Consider the following 14,226-nt stretch of genomic DNA (forward strand, 5'->3'; position numbering starts at 1 on the left):
ATAATTAACGCCGTTTGTACGGATTTAACGAAAGGGATTTCATTGATATAAATTTTATTAAGTAAGGACGTAATTGACGCACTTTTTAAAGGATGGACTAATTTGACATTTTCGAGCGAAACTGGGGACAAAATAGGGTATTAAGCCTAATTATTTCAAATGACAAATCCTTCATGTACACTTCTGTTTTTTTTTTCTAAAGGAAATTGGGAACTACTCTTTTTTATAAAGGTTTATTGCTTATTAATTTTTTATCTATGATTCATAAACCAACAATAGCTTGATACTTAGTTACTTAGGTGTTGGGAAATATTTTTTGTAACTTAAAATTAAAACAAAATACCTAATGAAACTTGTATTTAAGAATGGAGTTTGACTTATTAGTTGTCTTAAATCCTAGTTATTAAAACATATTTGTTTATTAGCGATTCAAGGAATTGACTCTTAATAAGAAACTCTAGACTCATTCTACTAAGGGATTAAGGTTTGATCAAACCGTAGCTAGTCCAAATTAGTATCACAAAAATGGAGAAATAGAATCACTAAATGTGGTATAGCTCAAAATAAAAATTTAACCAAAAACTTGTGGGTTGACTTATCAATATATTGGAGAGGAGTTGAATAATTAAGTGCATGATAGCAAGATTGGTGAAATCTAGCCCTAATAAAATAAATCAATTTCATTTCCAATCCTTGCATCTCTTAAGTGTTTTTTATACTTCTAAATTGTTTTTAATTATTTGTTAAGACAATATCATTTAGAATAAGAAAAAGAAATAAATAAATGTACACAAAAAAAATTGAACACATATCTCCAACACATAATAAAATACTCTAACTACATGTGCCACACTTCACTTCAATCTAACTTATCATTTATTACTCTAACTAATGTTGTTTATACTGAAACAACCCTTCTAGATTTATTTATTTTTTCTAGTTCTTACAAAATTTTTGATTAAGTCAAAATTATGTTTGAAGATTCAGAGATTAAGTGATGAATTTTTTTTAGGAATGTTTTGATCATGTTAGTGTAACAATGAATGAGGTTTGAGGTTTTTACAAGTTATAAATTCTCCTTTTATCTTAATTTGATCATTTGTTAAGTGAAAAGTTTTTTGAAAATATTTTCAGTCCTTTATGATTTTTTGGCACATTTTAATAAATTAAAGTATGTTTTAATATATTAAAGTACTTTTAGATTTGCTAGAAAATGATGAAAATGATTCTAATAATTTAAAATGCATTGGTTTGAAATAATAATTTAAAATGTATTGGGTGAAATGATTTTATTTTTCTTTCTTTTCCAATAAATTATTTTGACTTTCATTAACCCGAGAAGGTTAAAACTAACACATGCTTAAATACATAACTTCTGTCATCAAATGTATGTATAAATAAGATATAAATTTAATTTATTAGATTATCTACTTTTTATGAAATTCGACTCATGGATTCTCACATTTAGATAGGAGACAAATCCTTTTTATTTAAAATTATCAGTACTGAAAAAGGATGTTTAAACAACAAAGGATATTTAAAGGGAAATGATATTTCGACAACCAGTTTTGACAACATTTTAACACGGGCCACGTGTCAAAATGCCATTGGTGCACGTGTAATTGGCTTTCAAAAATTAATTTGACGTGGAAAATGAAGATTCAGAGCGCGAGTTTGAAGTTGTGGGCGTCATTTGTGGTTTTCAGAATTTGAATTTTTAGGGTTTGGTAGAGAGAGAAACAGAAAGGCAGTGAGATAGCGTCGTGAGAGAGACTCCGTCTTCGTCTTCGTCGCACCCAGCCACCCTTCGAGGCGTTTGACGTCTGCAATCGGCCGACGCGGTTGCTTGCTTGGAGTGCAGAGGTGCTTTGGTGGCCGGTTCTTCGACTGTACCGGAGCATTGCGGTGGTCGCCGGACCGTCGGCTATGGTAATATTTCCGAACCATAGACAGAGTCCGTCGACCTCTCTCCCCAGCCCGCCATTGAGTCTTCTTTCGACTCCTTTGATTCCGTCGAGCGTCGCGGTTTGTTGGCGACCGGAGTTCCGCCGGAGTTTCGCCGGCTTCCCGTGTTGTCCGATTCCTTCACCGACGCGTTTTTGGCTGCCGCTGTTCCAAGAGGAGCCACCCACCCAGTCCGTCTTCTGTGTAAGGTCCTTGGCCTTTTGTTAGGGTTTTTTCCCCGTCGAGTGTACTTTGATTGAATTGGCGTAGATGGATTGCTCAAAAGAAGGAGGTTATAAGAATGTAAGTACATAAAATGTTTTGAAAATTGATTTGTTTGTTTGAAACTGAGTTTTTTGATTGTTTATATTTTGAATTTGAATTGTAGTTGCGTTTGCGGGTTTGGTCCGATACAAAAGCGATAGTCAACATTAATGGTATACTTCGAGAAACGAGTGCTGCCGGAGTTCGTGTTCCTCCAACCAGCCACGAGTGCCGCCGGAGTCCGTCCTCATCGGACACGAGTTTTTGTTAGAGGACGCTCAGGCAATACGGGAAACGCTACCGAAAACGAATGACTGTTCACATTACACGACCGAACGCGGTTAGTGTTCAGACACCACTACTTTTTGGACGGTCGGGCAATACGGGAAACGCTACCGAAAACGAACGACCGTTCACATTACACGACCGAATGCTCTAACACTCACTAACACACAGACCGAACGTTCAAAAGGTACACTCCGATCCAGGTCGAACGCAAACAATCACTAACACATGCCAAGATCGAACGCTAACGCTCGTTACCTGAGAACACAAAACCAGACGCTTCAAATTCAAACCTAAGAATCGAAATTAAGAACGAACGCTCACAAGCATTAAAACAGAACCAAGTTCGAACGTTAAAGCTCTCTGACACAACTAGGACGAACGCTTACTAATACACCCAAAACCGAACGCTTACTAATACACCCAAAACCGAACGTTTCAGATTCAAACCTAAGAATATCAAATTTAGATCGAACGCTTAAATCACTAAAACACCAAAACCGAACGCTCAGTCTAAAACATAAAAACCGAACGCTTAGACTGAAACATCAAAATTTGAATGGAACCATAAAACGCATAGTATGACCGAACGTTCATGCACAAATTAAACTTAAGCATAAAACGCAAACCCAGAAACACAAACTTGAATGGAACCAGCGACTGAAAGCAAGCATGAACAATAAAATCCTACCATGGCAGCGTGAAAGCGATAATGAACAGTAAAACTTGCAGCACAATGAACAGTTAAAGCGTAAAATGAATAAGAAACTTGAGTGGAGAAACAGATTCAACTAGAAAATTTCAAAGAGACTGAGTTCAATACATGAAAATGGGAAAGAAACCAAAACCTAAACCTCCCCAAATGGGAAAGAAACCTAAACCTAAACCCCTCTTTTTCGTCCACCGAACAGTCGACACTCCGGTGGCACTCCGGTGATGCTCCGGGACAGGGACGGAAGCAGGTGGGACGAAGCGAGACCTTGAACGCGCCCCTAGTTCGCTGGGCCGGACGGAAGACGATGTCGTCTTCGCTTCGTTGGCCAACGTCGGAGCTGCGGCGGCCGTGAATCGGAATCGGCTGGAGGGGTTGAATAGCTCCGACACGGCCTTCAACGTTGTCCAGCGACACCCCGGCAAGCACTCCGTCGGACCTCTCTCTCTCTCGAACTCCCTTTCTCCAACTCTCTCGGCCTCTCTCTGTCTAGGTCACAGCCTCCCTCCCAATGTTCGCGGTTCTCTCTCTACAATGTTCGAAATAAATTTCAAATTTCAAACTAAACTTCTAAACCTGCCCGCCCCTTGCCACGTCAGATTTCGACAGCTTTTTCATTAAAAACGTGGACCGCTCACATTTACACACGTGTCCCATGTCTAAATGTTGTCAAAACTGGTTGTCGAAGTATCATTTTCCATATTTAAAGAAACACTTGTTGTAACTCTTAACTCAAGACTACCCGATAGTAGTAAAAGTTTTGTAAGTCTAATTATGTAATAATATATTATCATATTCTTTTATTTTCCTTTAGATCTCAGATTATACATATAATATTTATCTTCTTTTATGTATATTTTATATTTTTATTAAATTTCAATTAATAAAATATGTGTGGAAAACAAAATACATGGTAATTTCCTTCCTCAACATTTCCCTAAAATTTGAAAAAAAAAACCAACCTTATCTAACTTTTATTGCAAAAAGGGGTAATTTTTCCTCTTTTGATTTAGGAAAAAGTAAGGAGCAATTGATTTTTAAAGTACAATAATGATTTAATGAGGAGACAGGCTAACGAACAGCAAACGACGACGGTTCATTGATTAGGTTAAGGAATAATAATATATCTTCTCTTCCCAATGAATCAGTCAGGCACAGAACAGAAATTAGTCTCCTCCAACATGCACGAAGAAAATCAAAAGCCCTTTCTTCTCGCACAACAAAACAAAAAATAAATAGAAAAACCTCAAAGCGTTGAAGATTCAACTATCACATACGTGTACAGTATGCACTACTTTCTTAAGTAATAACAACTACTCTCGCACTTTCAAGATTCGTTCCCACATTAATAATTGCTTAGTTTAATTATCGAGCTGTATAATATTATTCTTTAACTTGTTTATTTAACACAAATTGGAAAATTGCACAATATCTTCCTTTCTCCCATCTCATCGTATCATAATATTAATATATTGTTTACACAATTTTGACTTCAGCATTGCAAGCTGAGAGTTTGGGAGATCAGAGTCGTGAGATGAAATTCGGATCTTTGAGGCGATACCCAATTGGTTTCTGACCTTGAAATCGAGCTGGGATGGGGAAAGTTTGGATTTTGATGGTGGTGGTGTTGGCGGGTGTGGTGGACATTGAAAGTGCGAGGAAGTCTCCATCAGGGAGGATCCATACCCTCTTCTCTGTGGAATGTCAGAATTACTTCGACTGGCAGACTGTGGGGCTGATGAACAGTTACAGGAAGGCCAAGCAGCCTGGACCCATCACAAGACTCCTCAGTTGCACTGATGAGGAGAAGAAGAACTACAAGGGAATGCATTTGGCGCCAACCTTTGAGGTGCCCTCCATGAGTAGACACCCCAGAACTGGTGACTGGTAAGCAAATGATAAATAATCAGTGTTGCAAAGGTTTATGTTTTTGGGTGGGGTGGGGTAAGTTTTAGAAGGACAACTGTTAGATGCAGTTTCAGAGATGTTTTTGGAGTTTCCCTTTGGTAATTCGTGCAACAGATTTTGGTTTAAGGTCAACATAGATTATTAAGGCGAAACTTCAATTTTGACTGGAAATCAGCAGAATAAACACCTATGGAATTAAGTTTAGTCATTTTTGGAATTTGGAGTGTGGAGTGTGGATTCATTTGCGTGGTTTTGTTTTAGAGTGAGATTAATGACATGGTTTTGGTTCTGGTTGTCCAACGTTAGTTGGTTACTTACTAAGGTAGTTTTAACTCTGATTTGTTGTTCTGTGTAGTTGTCTATCCTGCTGTTGATCTTTTACTTAGGCATGTCTACGGACAGGATCTGCGAGTTCTTGAAACAGTGTGTATAAATTGTGGATTGGTGTGGTGGCTAAATTCTTCATGGTAAATAAGCTCTGGATTGTGTGGTGTACAACAATTATGATTGGTACAGTTATGACATGTGATGTTGACAAGAAATTTCTTAATGTCAGCACTATCCAGTTTTTCTTGTGCATAAGACCCCTGAGCTTGCACTTGACACCAATTAGTACAGGGCATTGGATGACTCATATTGATACTCTTACTTCATAATGAAAATATTCTGCCAGTACTTTGGTATGGAGTATGTGACCATTTGATTTGAGAAAATGTTTCTTTATTTTCATTCTCTGTTTTCACTTTGAATTTTTGATTTTTTATTCAGAAAAAAGTGAAAACCAAACATGAAAACAGTAGAAAGTTATGTTCAGTGTTTCCTGTACAAGCATTTGAAAATTGGAAGCAAAGTGAAAACAAAAAGTGTTTTCTCAAACGAAATGCTCATAAGTGTCGGTTCATTCTCATATGTTTAGAGTGTGTGTGTTTTCTTTTTAATTTTTAATTTTTTAATTTTATTTTAACACGTCCCTTTGGCAAATATGACATGTGCCTATGTTATTTTAAAAGCAGAACCATTTGCTGAAGATAGTAGGATGAGAAATAAATCTCCTATCCACTATGCAGGTATCCTGCAATAAACAAACCTGCTGGGGTTGTACATTGGCTTAAACACAGTAAGGATGCAAAAAACGTTGACTGGGTTGTCATTCTGGATGCAGACATGATAATCCGAGGCCCAATTGTACCTTGGGAGCTTGGTGCTGAGAGGGGAAGACCTGTTGCAGCTTATTATGGGTATTTACTATTTTCTTGCTTCTTATTCTTTTTATTCACTCCTTTTCTTTTTGTGATGTAGTGTAAACCACTTGATCATCACTTCCATTTCACATACTTTGGAAGGATGCTAATGCATTAGTGCATCTTACATTTGATTGTTATCAATTTTAACAATATGGAAGTTTTGGAAGCCTAGGCCTTTTATTTTTACATTGGCCGTAATGCAGTCACTTGAATTGAATCAGGGGATGGGGACTTTACTAATGCATAAGCTAGGGAGAGCTTTGCTCTACGTTATAAACTTGATTAAATCTCTTAAAGTAGTACTTATATATGTATTTTATATTATTGTTTCTTTCTTTGGCTCACCATTAAAACTTGAGACATATCTAAATTCTGTTTCCAGATACTTAATAGGTTGTGACAATATTTTGGCTCAACTGCACACAAAACATCCAGAACTGTGTGACAAAGTTGGTGGGCTTTTGGCCTTTCATATAGATGACCTGCGAGTTTTTGCTCCCTTGTGGCTTTCAAAAACCGAAGAAGTTCGGGAAGATACGGCTCACTGGGCAACAAACATAACTGGTGACATCTACGGGAAAGGATGGATCAGTGAGATGTATGGATACTCTTTTGGTGCTGCAGAGGTGAGTTCAATACCTTAAAATGGTTTTTTATTTCAGGCATTATAAACTATATACTTGATGTTACTCCGTACCAACCATCTAGCAATTCACTGTAGTGTTTAATGATTCAATTTCCACTGATTATTTTGTATTTATCCTTCTTTATGTCTACCCTTTTGGGTTCCCTACCTCTTTTTCACAGATTGGACTTCGGCACAAGATCAATGATAACTTAATGATCTACCCTGGTTATGTTCCTCGAGAGGGAATAGATCCAATTCTTCTTCACTATGGGCTTCCATTTATTGTTGGGAATTGGTCATTTAATAAACTGGATCACCATGATGACGGAATTGTCTATGAATGTAATAAACTCTTTCCAGAACCTCCATATCCCAAAGAGGTACATAAACCATTATTCTTGTATAAGGAAACTTGTGGTTGTAGAAAAACCAGGATTTTTCAACCCCATGGTGTGCTTCTCTTTTGGGAGAAGACATTCCTGTGTTTAAGGATGTGTAATTGTGATGCACTAGTGGTGCTTCATCATTTTTTAATAAGCAAGGACATACTCCTATTACATGCATTTATAATACTCAGCATTTTAATCCTTTGTTTTTGTTCAACTATACTGAATTTATGAAATTAAATATGGCATCAGGTCTTTTTCAATTTTACTGAAATTGGAAAGTATCTTATATTGCAGTTAAGACAGTTGGAACTTGATCATAATCGAAGGAGAGGGCTATTTCTAAGCATAGAGTGCATAAACATTATAAATGAAGGCCTTTTATTACAACATGCAGCAAATGGTTGCCCTAAACCAGTATGGTCTAAATACTTGAGCTTTTTGAAAAGCAAAGCTTATGCAGAACTAACTCAGCCAAAATATGTGACTCCTGCTACTTTACAAATGATGGAGGATATCAAAGAAGAACATGTTGATGATGGTGCAGGAAAGCCACATCCTAAAATTCATACCATTTTTTCAACGGAATGCACCACATACTTTGATTGGCAAACTGTAGGACTTATGCACAGCTTCCATAAAAGTGGACAGCCTGGAAATATTACTAGACTTCTCAGCTGCTCTGATGAAGAATTACAGAAGTATAAAGGCCATGATTTGGCTCCAACACATTATGTCCCTTCTATGAGTCGACATCCACTAACAGGAGATTGGTAATTGCAAATTTTTATTTATTTCAAATTTGAGTGGCAGTATCTTAACCTCTTTTTGTTAGTTTCTTTTTATTTCTGCACTGACATTTACTGTATGATTGGGACAAAGTGGTTAACATTAAATTCTGGGTTTAGTCTATCAGTGTTCGTGGAATTCAAATTTAACTTATTTATTTAATACTATTGAATTTCTGATCTTTGCCTTGTGTATACTCTTCCTGCTTAAATGATATACGAGATACCAAATTCTTCAACCTGTAGTGTGCAGTCATTGAGAGCCTAACTCTTTTCCATGTTTCATGTGGCTGATTTATACTATAAGCTAGAAAAGCATGATAATGTGTGTTTTATTTCAGGTATCCAGCAATTAATAAACCAGCTGCAGTCCTTCATTGGCTTAATCATGTAAATATTGATGCTGAATTCATAGTGATTCTTGATGCTGACATGATCTTAAGAGGCTCAATAACACCATGGGAATTCAAAGCAGCTCGTGGTCATCCCGTTTCAACTCCTTATGAGTAAGTATATTGTCAAGAAGCATGCCGTGAATTTAGGCTTTATTTAGGGAAATTTATATTTATCTTTTATTCTGTTTGTTTGGTTAGATTTGATTATGAATTGAATATTAGGAGATTGTAACAAGAATAAAATCCCATAGTTATAGGGATTTATTCTCTCTAGGATTGTTTACTGTTTTATTTTTTAATTTCTGCTTTTATCTCAGAACATATGTATAAATATAGGTAAGCTGACCTAATAATTATGAGTGAGAAATAGAGAAAATTTTCCCTTCTAAATTTAAGATATATTAATTTAAATTTATGTGTGTGAGACTGGTTAATGTTAGTATTAATGCAATGATGTTGATTGAAGTTGGCTAGTGCAGTACATACATGGTATATGTTTCTGCTGAAGTCTGCTTTATCTTGTGTATTCTCTTTGGTGACTCGTTTGTTTTATTTTTTCTATGCTAGCTACCTTATTGGCTGTGACAACGAGCTTGCAAAATTACATACTAGCCATCCTGAGGCCTGTGACAAGGTTGGTGGTGTAATCATTATGCATGTAGATGATCTCCGGAAATTTGCAATGCTGTGGCTGCATAAAACTGAGGAGGTCCGAGCTGATAGAGCTCATTATGCAAGAAATATAACTGGAGACATATATGAATCTGGGTGGATTAGTGAGATGTATGGTTACTCATTTGGTGCTGCAGAGGTATTTTCCTTTTACATTCTTATCATTTATAATCAGCTTATATGTTGATATGATTATGGGTGTCATGGAGTTAGAGATATATCCTGTTTCAGGTAAAGATCTATAGTCAGTCATTTGAGTTGCTACTTGCTTTGCAACTTGTGCTGTCCTTCAAAGAGCTAGGCAAATATGAGCTTGGACCCTTGGGCTCTTATTTGAATGGCTATCATATCTGTTCTAGGAGCTAACCAATCAAATCTCAAATTTCAATTTTAGCTGTTTATTTCACTTTTTATGGTTTCGCAAATTGAATATAAGTTAGGTCGTTTTGTTGGTCAAAACTCTAGTCATCATACATTCAAACAGATAAAAGAATTTACTTTGAATGTATTAGAAGAATACAAATAACGCTTGAATTAAACATAAACTGTTATGGGTAAATGAACTGGTATTATCTTGTAGGAAGAGCTATAAGCCCCTCCATCTCAAGAAGGAGGGAACTCTTGATAAGAACTCACAAATGTGTTCTAAGATTTGGTGCACAGCTGCAGCCATGACCACTAGGTTGATAGGAGACAGGTGCTCCCAAAGAGATACCAGGGTTCTGGGCTGTTGTGCCTTCTTAGAATTAATGTGTTGAATTCAGTGGTGATTAGATCTATCACCCTTTGCTAAATAAAGAAAGAAGCATACTATTTATTGGTTTTGGGTAAACAGAGTGGGGAAAACACACAATGGTTTTTCATGGGTATAACCACATGGCTTAATCTTAATTCTTAATCATTTTATCATGAAAAATAGGAGACAATGATAGAAAACATACACCGTAGAGTCTCCATAAATAAACAGGGCCCTTTACATTCTTTCTTCATTGATGGAGACCTTGCCACTTGATAGCTTGAAACTGAATCGAACAAAAATCCATGAGATCCGCAGTTACTTACATACTTGATCTTGAACTTATATGTCATATCAATTCATGATAGAACTCACTTTGGCCAATCGCCAATTATTAGAAACTAACATAGGCAATTCAGTGTAAAACATTTGTGTGTCTATTGCTTAATTTAAAGGGCCAGACACTTCTCTCTACTTTATGGGAGCAGGCCAAATTATTTTTTTAAGTGTCATACAGACAATATTGATTCTTCGTGTTTATATAGGTGGATTCTTAATGTTAGATCTGTCTGAATTCGTCCCTCTCTTTATCAGTGATCCTCAAGTAATGAAGTTCCTTTGAATTAGATATTTCATCTTTTCTTTAGTTTCTTATATAGATTACCAAGTGTATCTAAATTTTGTCTTGCCTTTTAAATATGATTTAGTTGTTAGTTCTCTATTTTAATCTGGCCAGGATGAGTTGAATTATTTTCTTTAGTTCTCATCTAGTCCTTTACGGCTTGGTCCTTAAAAGTGTCTCATTGAGTTAACTGACTAGGGTATTTATAAATTATGCTTTACTTCAATTCTCATCTTAACCAGGACATTTTTTCTGTATTAGAACAAGTACCTATAGCTATTCATTAGTTAGTTCATTAGCTAGGTATCCATAGCCTCAATCTTCAATAAAATCCGTAGTTCTTTTTAGTTTCTGATCCAATTTCTATTAATAACACATGCAAATGAATTTTATTGAACCTTCATGGAATTTGAGACCTTGTTCTCTCCCTCTTCTCTAACAGAACAATTATTTCTCACAATGACTGATAAATCTCTCTTTCAACCTCTCCTTTTATTTGTTGATCAGATGTCTTATTCAAATTATTTCATCCCAGTAACCTAATTAAGTAACTAATTAATGTGATTAACTAACTAACTAATCACTATCGGTACCTAAAATCATATGGCTGGGAACCATTTCTAAGCTTGCTTAATGATGCTTTTGGACATTATAACTTCTAGAACAGTATAACATACTTTCTTTCAGGACACTACCTCGAGAATAATAATTATATTGTTTCTTCATTTGTTAAAATAAATAAATAAAAATTAATGGATAAATAGATAATAAATTCAATTGTATACTGTGTGACTGTTAAAGGCTCTTATCCAAGTAAATTAATGAAGCAAAGAAAATATCATCTTTTCATGGCTTTTTCCCATTGAAGTTCTACCCTTGTAATTTATTTTACTCCCATTCTAACATTTGTAATTTGCAAAAACTATTTTACCTTTAGAAAATTCTTTCACTCTACCATTTAGGTGAAGTGTTTGATCATTTTAAGCACGAATACCATTTTGGTGCCTTGTTTGTTTTAGTGTTGATTGCATGTCTAATATTTCTTCATACCGAGTCCAATTTATTTGTGCCTTTTGTTTCCAAGTTCCAACATAGCAGGGGGGGCACAACACAGAAATGGCTAGGACGCCATTTAAAAGAGAAAGAAGAAACATAGATGTTTGAAACAACTACGAAAATTTTCAACAATAAAAGAGAGAATAAGGAAGGATTGCTTGAGCACAATGTCTATAGGCATCAGCCCATCATGAATTAAAATTTTAAGAGGCATTACAATAATATCTAAGTCTCATAAAGTTATGTTGGAAATGTTTTATTATCTTTATTATTTACTGATTGTACCAGTAGGCACTTTGTGATGAGTACGACAATTCCTTGTTCAGTGGCATACATATTGAGTAGAGTGTTCACTATTTCAGTGGCATCTCGGAAAGCAGGGAGATAATAACATGCCTTGGTGGAAATTCTTAGTAACAAACATAGGAATGTGCCACAATTTGTTTTTTTCCTATATGAAATATATCAAGATACCATAAATCTTGAAGCATATACACACTCTTGCACACTGTACCTTCTGTTGCTTGTCAACAATGTTTGTGCTTCATAGGCTTGGTGCTTTACTTCAGTTGACTACCCTGTGATGAAGCTAATATTAACTGTTGAAACATGACTGAACAAGGAATGTTCTAGTTGATTACGAATAAGCAATTGTAGAACGCATGTCTATTAAATGAATACAAACCACATGAGCTTGTATTGAAATGTTATTGAGTGATAATTGTTCTATCTGTTATAAAAGAAAAATGAGGGCCTTATTTATGTATAAAGATGTGTTTTCTTCTTTATGTGCTCTCTATTATTGGCTTTTATTATTGAGGGGTGAGTGAAACACTAAATCTTATGGTGTTCACTTTTGGGTTGAGTTGTTCAGAACCTAATTGTTGACAAGAATGAGCATAAATTTTCATTCCCTAATCCCTATATGCTACTCTGTGCATTTCTCTTTCATGGTGTATTGCATCACATTATTTTTACTTCCTCTTCAAAGTATGAAAAATATTTCACTGCTGTAACCAGTTCTTTATTGATGCAGTTGAAATTAAAGCATACTATAAACGATAAGATACTGATATACCCAGGATATGTTCCTGCACCTGATGTCAAATATAGAGTCTTCCATTACGGATTGCGATTCAGTGTTGGAAATTGGAGCTTTGACAAAGCAGTTTGGCGCAATGTTGACGTGGTCAACAAATGCTGGGCCAAGTTCCCAGATCCACCAGATTCCTCAACACTTGGTCTAGATAACAAGGAGGATTTACAGCGAGATCTGCTCAGCATAGAATGTGCTAAGACGTTGAATGAAGCACTGAATCTTCACCACCAGAGAAGGTGTTCAAGTGATAATTCCTTGACATCAGAAGGGGAGGAAAGAAAAGAAGAAAGTGTAGTGTCAAGGGTCAGCAACCTGGATGCAAATGATGATTCAACAAACAACAATATCACGACGGAGGAATCAGAAAGTGTGCAGAAAGATGAGATGCCTAGTTCTTTCAGGTTTTGGATGATATTCTTGTGGGCATTTTCAGGAGTAGGTTTCTTGGTTGTCATTTTTATGGTGTATTCAGGTCATAGAAGAAGAGGAACTAGATCAAAACAAGGTAGGAGGAGAAGAAGCTTGCATTCAGGTTTCATGGAAATGAACGGACGTGATCGCCGCAGTGATGTGTCTCTGTAGACATTCTGTTCCTTTTCCTTTTTATGGTGTAAAAGCTGGTTCATCAGAATTTCATGTCTTCCATGCTAGGATCACAAATTGAAGGTTAAAAGACTTATTTCTTGAGTGAGCCTGTGTGACATCATTTATGCAAAGCAAGCTATTCTTCTCACGAGCCTCTAGAAAGCCTCCCATTTTTTTATTTTGTTAATGGATATTAATGATTGAGAAATTTGCAAAGGGAAAACAATCTTCTGTTCTTTAATTTGAGATTGCTTGTACTTTTTTTTTTTGTACCCAGAGAACATAAGATCTTAGCAATTTAAAACAAGAGATTGGATTATCCTGCAGCATAGGTGAGGGATGGATATACTGTATAATTTTCATTTTCATTTCCCGATAGATAACAAAGGGATTTTCTGAGTATTAACATATGTAGTCTTTATGTTACTTTTTTATGGATCTTATCCCTATCAACATTTGCTGTAAAAACTCATTTATATAATAGAAAGTTATGTAACTTGTGTTGAATTTAGACATTGCCAACCAACTGCTGTATGCACATGCTGGCTTGGGTTTCTAGGCCTCCAAATAAACTAGGTAGATCAAAGTTATGATCTGACTTTGATCATGTATACTATTCACGATTACGATTATTTATTAATAAGAAATACTAGTTATGCTTTCTCTTGCTTTCTGTTGCACTCTCTTTCTAAGGCTATCTCTATTTTTAGCTGAAATTCATTCAAAATATTTAAGTTTGGTAGATTTCACTTCTAATTCAGGAGACAGTCTAAATGAGAAGTAAAACTCATAAAAATTGGTGGTTTCCATATTTCAAGCCAATCACAAAAGGAGCTTAGAATGACATGAAGAGGATTTAACATTTCCTCTTTTTTTAATTATTTTAGAATTGACCAAACATG

The 14,226-nt window shown here is 35.7% G+C and overlaps 1 protein-coding gene across 4 annotated transcripts; it reads left to right on the plus strand.

The window, feature by feature from the left end:
• Window positions 1-4,360: 4,360 nt before the first annotated feature.
• Window positions 4,361-13,831, plus strand: LOC108345697 (peptidyl serine alpha-galactosyltransferase). Of its 4 annotated transcripts, none has more exons than XM_017584384.2 (9): window positions 4,361-4,508; window positions 4,702-5,092; window positions 6,181-6,351; window positions 6,740-6,983; window positions 7,165-7,365; window positions 7,669-8,144; window positions 8,501-8,665; window positions 9,122-9,365; window positions 12,677-13,831. In XM_017584384.2, the coding sequence occupies exons 2-9, from the start codon at window positions 4,800-4,802 to the stop codon at window positions 13,319-13,321; spliced, it is 2,439 nt and encodes an 812-aa protein (XP_017439873.1). In that variant the 5' UTR covers window positions 4,361-4,508; window positions 4,702-4,799; the 3' UTR covers window positions 13,322-13,831. The 4 variants fall into 4 exon arrangements, with proteins under 4 accessions (XP_017439873.1, XP_052722860.1, XP_052722859.1 ...); XM_052866901.1 differs by lacking the exon at window positions 4,361-4,508 and adding an exon at window positions 5,469-5,580 and having other exon boundaries at window positions 4,955-5,092; XM_052866900.1 differs by lacking the exon at window positions 7,165-7,365.
• The last annotated feature ends 395 nt before the right edge of the window (window positions 13,832-14,226 follow it).

This window comes from Vigna angularis, chromosome 8, assembly GCF_016808095.1.
Source record: "Vigna angularis cultivar LongXiaoDou No.4 chromosome 8, ASM1680809v1, whole genome shotgun sequence".
Lineage (NCBI taxonomy): Eukaryota > Viridiplantae > Streptophyta > Magnoliopsida > Fabales > Fabaceae > Vigna > Vigna angularis.